Source organism: Lactuca virosa, chromosome 5, assembly GCF_052849685.1.
Source record: "Lactuca virosa cultivar CGN04683 chromosome 5, Lactuca_virosa_CGN04683_v6, whole genome shotgun sequence".
Classification (NCBI taxonomy): domain Eukaryota; kingdom Viridiplantae; phylum Streptophyta; class Magnoliopsida; order Asterales; family Asteraceae; genus Lactuca; species Lactuca virosa.
The window spans coordinates 194,492,529-194,508,641 of NC_136430.1; the positions used below are offsets into that span (position 1 = coordinate 194,492,529).

At 30.8% G+C, this 16,113-nt stretch overlaps 1 protein-coding gene across 1 annotated transcript; it reads left to right on the plus strand.

Annotated features, from left to right (window-relative positions):
- Positions 1 to 712: 712 nt before the first annotated feature.
- LOC145116945 (nucleoside hydrolase 3-like) lies at positions 713 to 12,481 on the plus strand. Its single transcript, XM_079053243.1, has 12 exons — positions 713 to 950; positions 5,238 to 5,417; positions 5,494 to 5,604; positions 9,418 to 9,753; positions 9,851 to 10,027; positions 10,118 to 10,402; positions 10,518 to 10,640; positions 10,738 to 10,935; positions 11,054 to 11,307; positions 11,373 to 11,577; positions 11,654 to 11,962; positions 12,051 to 12,481. Exons 1-12 carry the CDS (start codon positions 765 to 767, stop codon positions 12,333 to 12,335), a joined length of 2,649 nt encoding a protein of 882 aa, XP_078909369.1. The 5' UTR covers positions 713 to 764; the 3' UTR covers positions 12,336 to 12,481.
- Positions 12,482 to 16,113: the final 3,632 nt, after the last annotated feature.

A 16,113-nucleotide genomic window follows, 5' to 3' on the forward strand; every position in this document is an offset into this window, starting at 1 on the left:
CACGAAGCTACATGTTTTTATAACCAATAAGTCGGGTCGGCTCAAAGCATCAACAACTTGATTTAGTGACTCTACTTTGTGCTTGACCACGAAGAAAGATTTTGCAAATATTCAACCCACTTAAGATGTGCATTAATTACTTGCAAATACTCAACCCACTTAACATGTGTTGCATTCAACTTGCAAATATTCAACCCACTTAACATCCATTGCATTCAACTTATGTTGCACGTTAATGTATTGCGTTTCATTATCGGAAAACAACATGTAATTAGGCCAAGTATCCAAAAACTCCGGACTAGGTGTAACATAAAATTCTTTGTTATATGTGGAATATTGCGCTTCACATCGTTCCATTCTCACCAAAGAGGCCGATAGAACGTTGATTTCAACAGTAATATTATCCAGTCTCTAATCTTAATAGCGATTGAACACTTGGACCATCTACAACTAAGTTTGTACCTATATATAGTTTTGACTCATTTGACAAACTCAAGTTTTCAGATTTCATTTATTTGCATTATATTATAATGTATAACCAAAGTACAGAAATTTATTATATACATATATCGAATTAATTATGCTCTCTACTTTGATACAAGTCAAAGAACACATCTTCCAATTGAAAACACGTGGTATGGGTGAATTACAAAATTTAATAAAATCCGAAGTTGGTGGGACTGGGACATTTTCTATATAAGACTCGGTCAAGTTGTGGGTATGTGTGGTGATAGCCTGATAAGGTTGGTGGGCTATTGGTAACAATGAGGAAGATATGTCTGTGCTCAACTCCGCTATGTACTCTGATCATAGCTGTAATCGGAATAGCCACCTCTACAGTGCATGGCGCCTCTCCTCACCGGATTCTTCTGGATACAGACGTTGACACTGACGATTTCTTCGCTATCTTGTACCTCTTGAAGCTTAACCGATCTGAATTCCATTTTCAGGTTCCTTTTCTTTACCAATTCTCCATATTTACACATATACGGACAAGTATGTGACACAGCACCAAGACTAAGTTTTTGAGGGTTTAAATCATCACCTAACACACGTTTTATCCATATCATAAGTTAACTTTAATAAAACATAATGTTTATTATTTTTTATATATTGGAATTTATTTATAAATAATAGTTTATTTATAGCGAAACTAATTACAACAATAACGACCAAAGTTAAAAATAGTGATATGTGAAACCTGTGAAAGATATATTATTCGTCCACCTCATCCGTAAAGTATCACACAAAAAGATTTTATTCTACTCAATTATTTCCAAACGAATATATATATATATATATATATATATATATATATATACATATATATATATATATATATATACATTTAATAAGTTTGAGTTTATAAAAAGATGAAAAAAATATTGAATTATTGAAATTGAAATGTTCATTTTAAAAAGTTTAAATAAATAAACAAAGAAATTGGGCTTCAATTTAAAAATTTAGAAATTAAAAGGAAAGTTGTATTAATGAAATTGATATCCATTTATTATTACATTTATATCTATTTATTATTACATTTATTACCATTATTACATTTATTATTATTACTATATTTAAATAATACGTGAAATTTACTAAACTGACGTGTGAAAACATTTAATTTAAAATAACCACAAAATAACATATGACAAAATGAATAAAAAATGACAAGTGGCAAAAAAGATTTTTATTTATTAGATTATATATATATATATATATATATATATATATATATATATATATATATATATACACACACAAAGAGACACATACATATAAATACACACACATACTAGGTGTGACTCATGTAATACACGAGTTTATAAAAAAAATTAAATATGAAGTTGTAAACTATATTGTATGATATGGGTTAACTAATATATATTATCTATTAATCGACATTTAATTAAGATATACAAATTAAGAATCAAAACAAAATATCTATCAATCGACTTTTAATTTAGATCAACAAATTGAGAAGCAAAACAAAAACTCGTTACATACTCATGTGAAAGTATTTGAAATCTAGAAGTAGAATAATATTCATGTAATTATGAAAGTATTTGAAATCTAGAAGTAGAATAATATTCATATAGATAGAATTGTATTGCATCTCCTTGGCTATGATGAATAGAAAGTTAGTTTTGGAATTGACTACTGATATTAGTGAATTTAACTTTAAGTTTGTGAGTTATAAAATTGAAAGAAAGTTATGCCTTTTTTAAAAGATTTATCATTTATTATAACATTTATTATAATTAATTACATGGAAATTTACAAATGAAATGTTAGTATCTATATTAATATACATTAATTTATATATTAATAAAATTAATTAATTTGTGGCAACATTTAATAAGTAAGATTTGAAAAAAAAGGAAAAAAGTAAAACTGACAAATTGATATTAAATAATTTAAAAAAAATCAGAAAATAACAAATGTCCAATTGAAAGAGAAATCCAAATAAACCTTTATTTATTACAATAATATATATATATATATATATATATATATATATATATATATATATATATAAAGAGAGAGAGAGAGAGAGAGAGAAAATATCTAAGTTGAACTAAAGTGAGGAAGTGAACCAATGAATTTTTATTTACACATAATTTTGATAACAAAATTCACATATTCATTGAGTATGACATATCTAAGAGATATGTAAAAAAAATTTGTTCGTATGCAGGGTCATACCTAAGAATTTTTTGAAGAGGGGATAGTTTTTTTTATAACTTTTTATGGAGGGCAAATATTTTTGAAGAGTCAAAATATATAATTTTGAACGGCTAAAATACAATGTTTCTTTTTTTTTTTTTTTGAAAAAAACCTATTTTTAAATTATTTTTTAGTTGTGGGGGCAGCTGCCCCAACTATAGGACCGCCGACTTTGTTTTTTTTTTCTGTTTTTTTTAATGAGAATATACACAAAAAAGTGAATATATATATATATATATATATATATATATATATATATATATATATATATATATATATATATATATATATATATATAGACACACATAGAAACACATACATACACATAGACACACACTAGGTGTGATAAAAAAATTTAATATGAAGCTGTAAATTATATTGTATGATATGAGTTAACTAATATATATATATATATATATATATATATATATATATATATATATATATTATCTATTAATCGACTTTTAATTAAGGTCAGCAAATCGAGAAGCAAAACAAAAACTCATTACATACTCATGTGAAAATATTTGAAATCTAGAAGTAGAATAATATTCATATAGATATGAAAGTATTTGAAATCTAGAAGTAGAATAATATTAGTTTAGATAGAATTGTATTGCATCTCCTGATGAATAGAAAGTTAATTTTGGAATTGATTACTCATATTAGTGAATTTCACTTTAAGTCTGTAAGTTTTAAAATTGAAAGAAATACTTTTTTAAAAGATTTACCATTTATTATAATTAATTACATAGAAATTTACAGATGAAATGTTAGTATCTATATTAATGTACATTAATTTATATATTAATAAAAGTAATTAGTTTGTGGTAGCATTTAATAAGTGATTTGAATAAAAAGGAAAAAAAAAGTAAAACTGACAGATTGATATTAAATAATTAAAAAAAATAAGAAAATAACAAATGTCCAATTGAAAGAGAAAACGACATATGACCAAATGGACCTTTATTTATTACAATTATATATATATATATATATATATATATATATATATATATATATATATATATATATATATATACTACAAGAAATGTGGGTATTAGCGGCGACGGCTTTAGCAGCGAACCAAAGTGAGGAAGTGAACCGATGAATTTTTATTTACACATAATTTTGGTACCAAAATTCACATATTCATTGAGTATGACGTATCTAAGAGATATGTAAAAATATTTGTTCATATTAAGGGCAGACCGAAGAATTTTTCGAAGTGGAGATAATATATATATTTTTTATAACTTTTTATGAAGGGCAAGTATTCTTATAGAGTCAAAATATATAATTTTGAAGGGTTAAAATACAATGGTTTTTGTTTTTGTTTTTGTTTTTTTTTTTTGAAAATAACCTATTTTTTAATTATTTTTTAGTTGTGGGGGTAGCTGCCCCAACTATACGACCCCCGAGTTTGTTTTTTTTTCTGTTTATTTTTACTTTTTTTTAATGTGAATGTACATAAAAATGTGAATATATATATATATATATATATATATATATATATATATATATATATATTAAATATTATACTTGAATATATAGTACTTTCACTAAAATGAAAAAAAAAACAATTTTTTTAGTTGAGTGAAAAATTAACATATTTTTCGAAAACAATATTTTAAAAAAAGAATTTATCAAAAACATGCATTTTGGAAGCATATTTATATTTTTTTTGTGCATATGAACGTTTTAAAAAAAAACATACATATGTATACGCACAATTTATATATATATATATATATATATATATATATATATATATATATATATATATATATATATATATATATATAACCATACCAATGTTCATGTAAAGTATGGTGTCAAAATTCATTGTGAATAAAAAGCTCATTGGTTCACTTCATTAAACATTTATGCAACACTCACAACCCATTAAATTCTTATTAATAATAATCTCATTTTATTCGTATGATCGTTTAATTTCTTTATTTAACTTTACTCAATGTCATCACTCACACTTTATTCAACTCATATTCAATTTTAATAATCACCACATTCAACTCTTATAGTACTTGCATTGTGGATTTTATTAACAGTATAAGGTGAATTTCCATTAAGGGATTGGCGTCTCAATTTCTTTGGTGGACAGAAATGTTTTTTAGAAGTATGATTTAATAAAAGGATTTATTAGCCGTTTTATTAAGAAAAACAACTAAAAATGCTATCCTTATATTCCTGTAATGATTTACATTTATATAATACGAACTTTTCCGTTCACTTAATAGAAGAAGTACAAAATTTGTTCAAAAAATAAATGATGGACAAGGACAAAACGTCACAACTGTTTCTCAGTTATTTACCAATTCAATGAATACTATAATATATTTCTAATCCATTTCATATATTCTAAAACTAAATGGACAAGGACCACATGTTTTTTTCTTTTTTTTTTTTTTTTTTTTTTTTTTTTTTTTTTGTTTTTCATTTAGTATTCAATATATATCAAACTAAAATATACAGCATGTTTGGTGGTGCAGGCAATAACAGTTAACACGAATTCATGGACGAATGCTGGTCATGCAGTAAATCAAATATATGATATTCTTTATATGATGGGGCGAGATGATATTGCTGTTGGTGTAGGAGGTGAGGGTGGAATATCCGAAAATGGTACAATACTACCAAATGTTGGTGGCTATCTTCCTATAATTGACCAGGTATAAACTTATAAATCAATGCTTTCGCTAAATGGATACGGAATAAATTAAAAAGTTGACGTTAAGTTACTGTTAGGGACATGATACGGCCGGACCTTGTAGATATAGACAAGCTATTCCTATTGGATTAGGTGGAAGATTGGATATTGATGCAAATTTTGGCTTGCGACGGAGCTTTCTTCCACAGGTATTTAGATAATTATTCTTGATGCCGGACCTCATACTCTTAGATACATGGTACTAGATTAGACGACTTAATAAAAACTATTTAATGTAACATTTGACTTTGACGGAATAAGAAAAAGATTGAACAAAAACGAAATAGAATAGTACTATTAAAAAAAAATAGTTACAACAAAAAAAGACATTATAATTAATATACAAAAAATCTGAAAACTGTCATGGATAACATAGTAGTTTTAACATCTTGTTTTGTCTAGTCCAAGTCTTGCCAAAACCTTACATTTGATAATTTTAATACCTGAAAATATAGTTGATAATTAAAAATTTAGTTTATAGTTGAAAAACTAGCTTATTTTTGTAAAAATTGGTTGATAATCTAACTAAGTTTCATAATATGCCATAAAAGAAGATATAAAATAATAATCCAATATCAAAAAGGTTAAATACCATCGTTATCACATTTATTTGAGCATTCTAACTAAATATTGATATTTATTTAATATTTGGGATATTGATTAAATTAGTCATTATAAACGAGATCTTTAACAAACATGACAAATTCTTTTTAGGGGTTTTGCAAAATAATCACTTTATCTGGAACATCATAGTTCAAGTCTTGTCTGGATTCTAAAGTTGACAATCCATAATGAGATTTTCGAATCCCCATTATTTTATAATGTCATATAACTATATTATCAAATTAACACTATCTAACTAGTTATGATTTTTCACCTACCACTAGAAATCATTCGATTTTACACCGACCTCTATATTCATAATCTATTTAAATCATTTTAAACCGTAGCATAATTCATACCAAAAATGTGTAGTACCTGACTTTTTAACATAAAGTATATCAAATTTTTTTCACCTTTTTAATTTATAAAACAATTTGGTGTACATTTATGTTAATTAGCTAGATACAAGAAGTTATCAAAAAGATCATTAATAAAAGAAATAAGCAAATGATCCAAATCAGACGTCACTAACACAACTACCGATCCTCACTTCTTTAATGTATCTACCTGAATTTGAAAGAAATGAAACAACAAATAGTAAGCTACAAAATCTTAGGTAATAACCTATACAATCATCACATTTAATATCAAATTATCAATTATATGTACATTCACATCATCATCATATAAATGAATATCACAATGCCTTTTAGATAACTCGGTATAATTCACATTATGCATTACCACTTAAGTTCATCATCACAAGGTACTCATTATGTGTTTCTCCACACTCGTTAACTATAAACAACTATAACACAATCTCAACCTTTTGTTATAAACAACTATGACAATTATATTCAACTATAACTACTCAATCTCTACTAGTTTAGTTATATTCGATTATAACTATGTGAATATATACGATGTTAGCTTTTAACTTGTATAGTACGGTAGTTACGTTCAATTATAACCACTTATGTATAGTAATAATAGTTATATCCAGATACAAGCATGTAGTACGACTCATCTACTTCAGATTGATAGTTGCATTCGACTACAACTGCAACTGTTCAACACTGTATATCTACTCTAGATATACAATTGTATTCGACTACACCTGTTCGAGACGAGTCAACTACTCAAGATAGACAGTTGCATTCGGCTGCAACTGTTTGACAAGACTTAACTACCATATTTATAACATACAATAGTCAACAAATAAAACTATTTGTATACATAAATAATAGTTATATACAATTATAACTATTTAACACGATTCAACCACTCAAGATAAACAATTGCATTCATCTACAACTTTTCGACACAACATATCTACTCAGATTGTACAATACGATGGCCATCCGCTAAAACCAACTTGTATAGTTCACAACAATAAACGCTATATCGATCCACAGTAACCCATAACCACAAAATTCTACACCAACACCTCCTAGGTCATAACAATAAATAATTGAGCCAACTATTTTACCCATATACCATAATTCAACTATAAACTTAGCTAAATCAAATCCTTATTCCACATAAGAATAACTTGCTATAATACTCAACTATACTAGTTTAATACAACTTACAACAATATACGACTCTATTAGGCTTTTAACTCATAAATATTGATCCACAATAATCATCATATTGTATTCATTTTAATAAACAATAATAAACATTTATCTAGATATCAACTATCTAGAGAAGGAGTATTGTTACTTACCTATAACGTGTTCGATGTATAATTTCCAAATTCTCAAAATTTTGTTCCCGCTTCCGTTTCCTCAGCTTCAATACTGCCATGCAACTTAATTCTTTATCCTCTTTATAACACTCATTTATATATGAACTAATTACACTTCATGGGTTATTTACATGTATTAATCCATTAACACATATAAGTTCAAAATCTCACGATACTCATCAACATATCAGTTCAAGTATTATACTCAAATTATAAATCATTAATGCGTAACTAATGATCATAATCAAATTTTACATCAAAGTGAATTATAGTCTATGGGTGTATCATATACATGTCTTAATTCATTAAGACATGAGATTAACACCACTTTATTTAACAATTTACTAACTTGAGTATCATAACTCCAACACGTAAGTAAATTATATATGAATTATTTATCTCATCAAAAACAATTATACTTCATATATAAATCATCCATATAGCTTAATACATTAAGTTGTGAAATCAATTTCACTTATATCATACTTTGCCAAATCTTGGGTTCACGCCCTTCCTAATCAAATCAACAAATAATCATGATTTTTAACTTTAAACTCATGGAATCATATTTACTAAACATAAATATATCATCACTACAAAATTCGTTTTCCAATTTAAACATATAAACTCAAGAACCTTAGAGATCATAAGCTCTTCACATATGAGAGTTCAACTATATCATCAAAACCAGAAAATAACCTTCTTATGGAGTAGTTGGATCTTAATTCTTGGTTTTCTTGTAACAATCTTGATCAAGCTTCAATCTCCCATGAAAATTGCCCTCAAAGCCCCCAAAATGATGTATGAATGTGTTGTGGATCAAATGATCAACATAGCTATCTTTTATGCTCTGTTTATGACTTCAACTTCAAAACACGATCAGGCTAGACGATCGTGTAACACTCCCTTTGTCTTATGAAAAAAGAGGTGAAAAATATATTTTATGTTTTTTGTCTTAAAAACAAATAATATTTTTTTTCAAATGTAACATAACCACAAAACAAACACCACCTACAGCTGTCCTGCACAATTTATATGATTTATAAGTTGACTTCAAATATAGCCTCCGTCTTTATTTTAAGTAAGTAATTTGTCAAAAGTTTTATCAGCTTTTGCCATACAAGGGTTCAAGAATTGCTGCAGGAAGGGCACGTGGAAGCGACATGGAGCTGATAGATGGGTGGTGATGGTGGATTGGTGGTTATACCAAAACCATCAACTAGATAACTAGCAATTGCTACCTCTGAACTGAGTGTTAATTTCATGAGAAGTATCAGTCGACTGAGAAGAAAATTATAAACATTGCGAAGGTTTCAGCTATCTGACTTAACAGAAATGAACTAAATAAAACACAGTAAATATTGACCCTAACTTCAGAGTTTACAACAAAACAAAAGCACATAAACAAGTTACTTGTAGATTCAGAACGGAAATGAAACTCGGATAATATTTAATTTGTTTCAAAGATATATCAACATCATTAGTTAATTAAACTCACATACCACTTAAAAAGATAATAAGTTCAAATCTAGTTTTCAAAAAAATAGATATAAATGATAGTTATAGTGGATAATTGCGACTCATTTATTATCCTTTCATTATATACTAGGGACGTAGGCGATACTCACCTCTTCGACAACCTACTACACAACAAGTACTGATCAAGACCATATCCGAAGGTCCCATTAGTGTATTCATAACTGGAGTACACACAAATTTTGCTCTTTTTCTTATGTCAAATCCACACCTGAAGAAAAATATCGAGCATATTTATATTATGGGAGGTGGTGTGAGGTCAAAGAACCCAACTGGTTGTTGTCCTAAAAATTCGAGCTCATCTTGCCAGCCTCAACAGTGTGGTGATCATGGGAATATGTTTACAGCCTTCAGAAGTAATCCGTATGCAGAGTTTAACTTCTTTAGTGACCCTTTTGCTGCATATCAGGTAACCTTAGATAAACAGTCTTCCAAAATCTAAAATGGTGCTACATATATACTAGTATCTATAGATCTTCATCTTACATTCTTAAACACAATTTCAGGTTATTCATTCTGGGATTCCAGTCACACTTGTTCCATTAGATGCAACAAATACGATTCCCATTACTCAACAGTTCTTTGAGATGTTTGAGAAGAATCAAGATACATATGAAGCTCAATATATTTTCAAGTCTCTAAAGATGGCTCGTGATACTTGGTTTGATGACCAGTTCTTTACGGTAAATTTTTTAGGTCTTTGTTGATTATTAGTCTTCATGAATTATGATCAGTTTGTAAAATGTAAATACTTTAATCTTTATTTTTCACAGAGTTATTTCATGTGGGATTCTTTTATGTCTGGTGTTGCGACATCATCTATGCGTAACACAGACAAGGAAAACCTGGAAAATGAGTTTGCAGAAATGGAATATATAAATATCACTGTGATTACATCAAACGAGCCTTATGGGATATCTGATGGCTCAAATGCACTCTTTGATGGCCATAAGATCCCAAAATTTGACTTGCGGAAGAATGGAGTTCATAGTGGTCATGTCCAAAGAGGCATTCACGATCCATTTTGCTTTCGTGGGAATGGAACAGGAATATGCAAGGTGATTTCACAAGAACATTATGGTGAACTTTATTCTGTTTATTATTAATAATTTTACAAATTTATGTTATGTTTTTTAATTGATACAAAACTAGAAACTGAATCTATGATTTTAGGATGGTTATACCGAAGAAGTAACTGGACCGGATTCTGTGCGCGTACGTGTGGCAACACGAGCAAAGCCTAATCGCGACAACACAAGCACTTTGGATAGAGAATATTATGTTGGTTTTCTTGATGTAAGTTCATATCAAATATTTCCAAAACTTGTGTTATGATCTACTTTTTAAATCACATAACAAGATAATATTACATGTTTTTTTTATATAATTCCAGGTAATAAATCGACCTCAACAAAGAGGCCGATTCAATTTCACATCCGAATTCCCTTATTACAAAGAAGTTTTCTACAAACCGGATTTCAATCGGAAAAAACTTGGGAAGAGTGTCGTGTTTGATATGGATATGAGCGTGGGAGATTTCTTGGCGCTTATATATCTACTAAAAGTACCCGTTGAAGAAATTAATCTCAAGGTACTATATATAATCTTCATTATTCTAGTTTGAGTCACCATAAATAAAGAATTTTTTTCCCAAAACTATACTAAATGTGAAATGGATTATTGTTTGTGTGTGGTTAATTTTATTCCAGGCCATACTTGTAACTGGAACTGGATGGGCAAATGCTGCAACAATCGATGTGGTTTATGATGTGTTACATATGATGGGTCGTGATGACATTGCAGTTGGTTTAGGGGATTCCTTTGGTTTGAACCAGTTTTATCCAAATCATTCAAACATTGGTGATTGCAAGTATTCAGAGGCTATCCCACATGGAAGTGGTGGTCGTTTGGACTCAGATACTCTCTATGGACTTGCACGCGATCTACCAAGGAGCCCTAGAAGGTTGTCTCTCTTGTTTTTGTATTGATAGTTTTGAAGCTTCGTGTTAAGCTTTTTTTATTTCGCAGATATACAGCTGAGAATTCAATCGATTTTGGAGCACCTCGTAACACCGATTTCCCACAACTTAGACAACCATTAGCATTAGAAATTTGGAAATCAGTAGTGGAATCTATCGATCATGGATCAAAAATTACAATCTTGACTAATGGGCCATTGACAAATTTAGCAAACATCCTACTTTCAGACACAAATGCTAGCTCGATCATTCAGGTAAGTCATTTTCAGTTGTTCACCTTCGTATCATTGTTTCGTAATTAAAATTCAACGATCTAATATGAAATTACAGGAAGTATTTATACTAGGAGGACATATCGAATATATGAACAACAAAGAGAAAGGAAATGTGATTAATATTCCATTGAATGAGTATGCAGAACTAAACATGTTTCTGGACCCTTTAGCTGCAAAGACAGTGTTCGATTCCTCCTTGAATATCACACTCATCCCTCTTCATATGCAACGTAAATTCAACGCATTTCCAGAGATCATAAAAAGGTTGGGAAAGAAAAACACTACACCTGAAGCTCTTTTCGCTCAACGCTTGTTGAAGAGGCTTCATAGCTTACAACAAAAGCATCGCGCATATCGAAATATGGTATTTGAATTTGAACTACTTTCATTGAATTTGTGAGACACAATGTTACAAACTGTTTTAAATAAAGTTTTGATTGTATATACTACAGGATACATTCTTGGGAGAGATTTTAGGACCAATTATCTTTTCAGGGGACAAAAAAACATTAAATTCAACCTTCCAAGTAGAGCATTTGAGGGTCATTGCAGAAGGACGTACACAAGAGGATGGACAAGTTATTGTTGACACAAGAAAGACGAAAGGATTCAAAGTGTTGAAGGATTTTGACATTGTATCATGCTACAATATATTTGCTGAACTCCTTGATAGTCGAGAACAATCTGCTATCATAGGAAGCTTTGATGAGCAAAAGAGGATTTGGAGTTCACCTTAAAATGGAATTGTTGGTATTTGACATGTTTGATTTAATCTTTCATATGACAATAATTTCTGCATATGGTGCAGTTCTGTAAAACGTGTTGCAATATGATGTTGTTTTAGAAGTGTTTCTACGAATGAAGAAATCCAATTCAGTTATAACTATTTTTTAAAAAATAAAGCTTTATTTATAGTTAAACACAAGAAAATTTAGACTAATGGGAGAGTGTCACTTGGCGAGAATTAGTCTAATGGAGCTTACTTTGCTAACATCTTTTAAAGTTAAGTAGGTGAATTAGAATTAGAGAAGGAGAATCTTAAATGAAACCGAATTAGAAATAGAGCAATAAACTAAACGAATTGTCTTTCACTGTTTCACATACCGTCACACTGCCGGCCGGCACCGGAAACGCCGAGGTCGCGAGGTCGGGATGTTGGATCATAGACTTTGAACATAAAAGGAGATGTGTAACATAAATATCACTTCTATTCGCTTGTCTTGGTTTACATCGTTACATAAATTTATATAGCCTTGGATAACTTTGGATTTCTCAATATATTTCCAATCATCTCTCAGACCTTCTGACGAGGTCTTCCATCCTCTCAGTTTCTTAGGAATACATGTAATTTTAAAAGGTCAACATAATGTTGGTAGGTCCACATGTTTTCTTAACTAAAGTAGTACTTATAGTATTAGGATCTTTGTTTATGAATATGGGATCGTATTTCCCTATTAGTGTCATTCTTTCTTATTGGCTATTATTTCTTACTAGAATATAATCTAGATCTTCTTGGGTTTACTAAAGTATTGCTACTCACTCTCGGCGTCCCTTCAGGAGTAGCTTTTATATGGTTCTTTACTTATTATGTGTTGAACTATCCCACAGGTTTAACCCTATCTCTAGATGGTTGTATTGAATCATGTTAAAATTAGTCCTTATAATTGACGCTATGACTGTTGCAGTTATCCGCTGCTGACGCTCAGACGTCACCATAAGATCAGAAAGTTATTTCCTGCTCCGACTGCTGGGTTGTAGCTAGCAACCGCAGGTAGGGATGTCAATCCCATATATATCTATACATATATTTTCCGGCGACTTAAGATTTAACAACTATAGGCTTGAGACTTTTAGCTAAAGATTATTTATCGGATCACTCATTTTACAAATGTTTCTCTTTACGTTGTAATTATATGAGATACTTATTTTATATATATATATATATATATATATATATATATATATATATATATATATATATATATATATATATATATATGTTTCTGTTATGTTATACATATATAACTAAGTTCGTGTAGCAAGGTATTTGGGCAGAGTAACTACTCGGTACTATGCTTATCCAAAGGTTCGATAGAGTATCGGTTAAGTATCAACGTTCCTTGGCAACTAGCCAGTGTAATAACTATGTATACGTGTTGTCTTGGCATTTCGTCAACTTAACGACTAGGTATTATGTTTTCTATTAGTGTGAGTTAGCATAACTACTAGGCATAATATTATCAATAAAAGTTGGGCAGGGTATCTACCGGGCATAATATTATCCTAATGAACTAGGCATAATTATATCACTAAGGCTATATAGATAGTAGTAATTATGAAAAATATGTTGTTATAACATGTATTCCTTCCCCTCCCTCTGGCATAAAAGGTTTTGAAAATAGTAAAGTGGGGCCGTGAACTCACCCTTGGAGCAGGAATCGTTGAGGTATGGTAGAGTTGAAAGTCCGGAACTCGGGGATCGCTCGGAGGTTATAGGTATGAAAATAAAGAGATAGAGATAGAGATAGAGAGAGAGAGAGAGGGAGAGAGAGAGAGAATGGTGATTTAAAGGTGTGAGAAACAGATTGTCGAAGCTTCCTATTTATAGGGGTTTTTAGAGAGCATGTCGCGTGCTGCGTGCTGCGCGCCGCGCAAGTGCGCATGAGCCATAGGGAGTTGCCACGTGTCGCCCTCTCCTCGTGCCACACCATCCGTATCCTGACGGATCGCGTGTGAGAATGTACGCCGCACGCAGACACACGCGTGGCTGATTAGTAAACTTTGAAAATTCGTATCTCTTGCACACAAACTCTGTTTTCGACGATTCTTATATGTCTCGACGTACGCTACAACTTTCCTTTTGCTCGTTTTGGCTAATTCTAACTTAGGTTTTAGTCTATATTTTATAACTGTTATGATTTTATAAAAATCATAACTCTCTCATATGAGTTCCGTTCTACACATTTATTGTTTTATAAATCCTACCTTGAGTAGTATTACATTTGTCCTTTTGGTAACTTTTGCTAAAAGTTAATCGTTTTTCTTGTAGTTTTTAACTTATGAAGTGCGATGGAGTGTTATTTACTATTAATATTTTTGTAACATCGTCAAAATTTCAAGGTAAAAATTTCATTTTTAGTACAATCAAAACACCAATTATCTTTTACTCAAATATTTAGAAGTATTTCATAATAAAACAGTTATTAGAGTACAATCCCAAAATCACAAAGTTGCGGAAAAACATGGATGTATGCACTGCGATCAAGCCGGACCCTTCCCTTTTGAACCGGAAGTACCTGAAACTATAAACAATAAACCGTAAGCACAAAGCTTAGTGAGTTCCCTAAAATACTGCATACCATACATACAATAAAGAATGCTATGTGCCAGCCATAGTCTTACCATTATGCCACTAGCCAATCATGGTCTTTCCTTGTCAAACCAGGGCCAAAATCCTAAGTCTTACAAATAAGAGCCAAGAGCCACCTCATGGTCTTCCATACAAGCATCACAAAGACAACTAGCATACAATCTACAACTAACTATCTACTTAACTTCCTGGGTCCGAACCCTGGTCTTCCATACAAATTTGCCAGGAGCCACCTCCGGGTCTTTCATACAAATGCCAAGGGCCACCCCTTTGTCTTCCAATAATACATAAGCCAATGGGCCGACATTGGTGCCTTCGAACCATAGGACAATGATGAGACCGACCTCAATCCAAGATAACCGAACACGCGAGTTGCTGCTACCGGAATCCTCGCACTAACATCATCAAATAACATTCCATCAATGATTGATTCTCGACCCAATCAAGAATCCTAGTCCAATGTCCAAACCTTCAGGGTTAAAGTCCATTTTACCCCTTTCCTTACTTTTCTAAAATCCAAAGTCCGATCCAACAATATAATGAGCTTAGGGTTTAGGAGGTATGGAGGCTGATAAGAGGCATGGCCCCAAGAATGTAATGAGCTTAAATAGGGGTTAGACCCTAAAAATTAGGGTTTCATGCTGAAGCGAGTACGCCCTGCATACTCCTGAGTACGCCTGTCGTACTTAGATTTCACCCGCGATCAGTTCATCCTGTACGCGCTGCGTACTCAATGAGTATGCCCCGCATACTAGATCAAGCTTCAAAATACTTTAACTTCAATCGGCCATAACTCCTTCGATCTTAGTCCATTTTCGTCGTTCTTTATATCCACGGAAAGAGAAAAAGAAGATCCACCATTTTAGAAACTCTCCTTTGCATGAATACTTCCCGAACTTAAACCCAAAATTCATGAAGGCTCGAACTGCCAATACACGGTTATACCCTTGGGCTCCGAAACACAATCGAACACTCGGATCACCTAATCCATAATACATACATCCAAAAGGTCTAATTCTCTCTTCCACCACGGCCCGAAGCCTTATGATAACTGATAATCGGGTCGCGACCTTGAATAATGAAATGATTCAAAACCGGGTGTTACAACTCTCTCCCACTTAAATTAGATTTCGTCCTCGAAATTG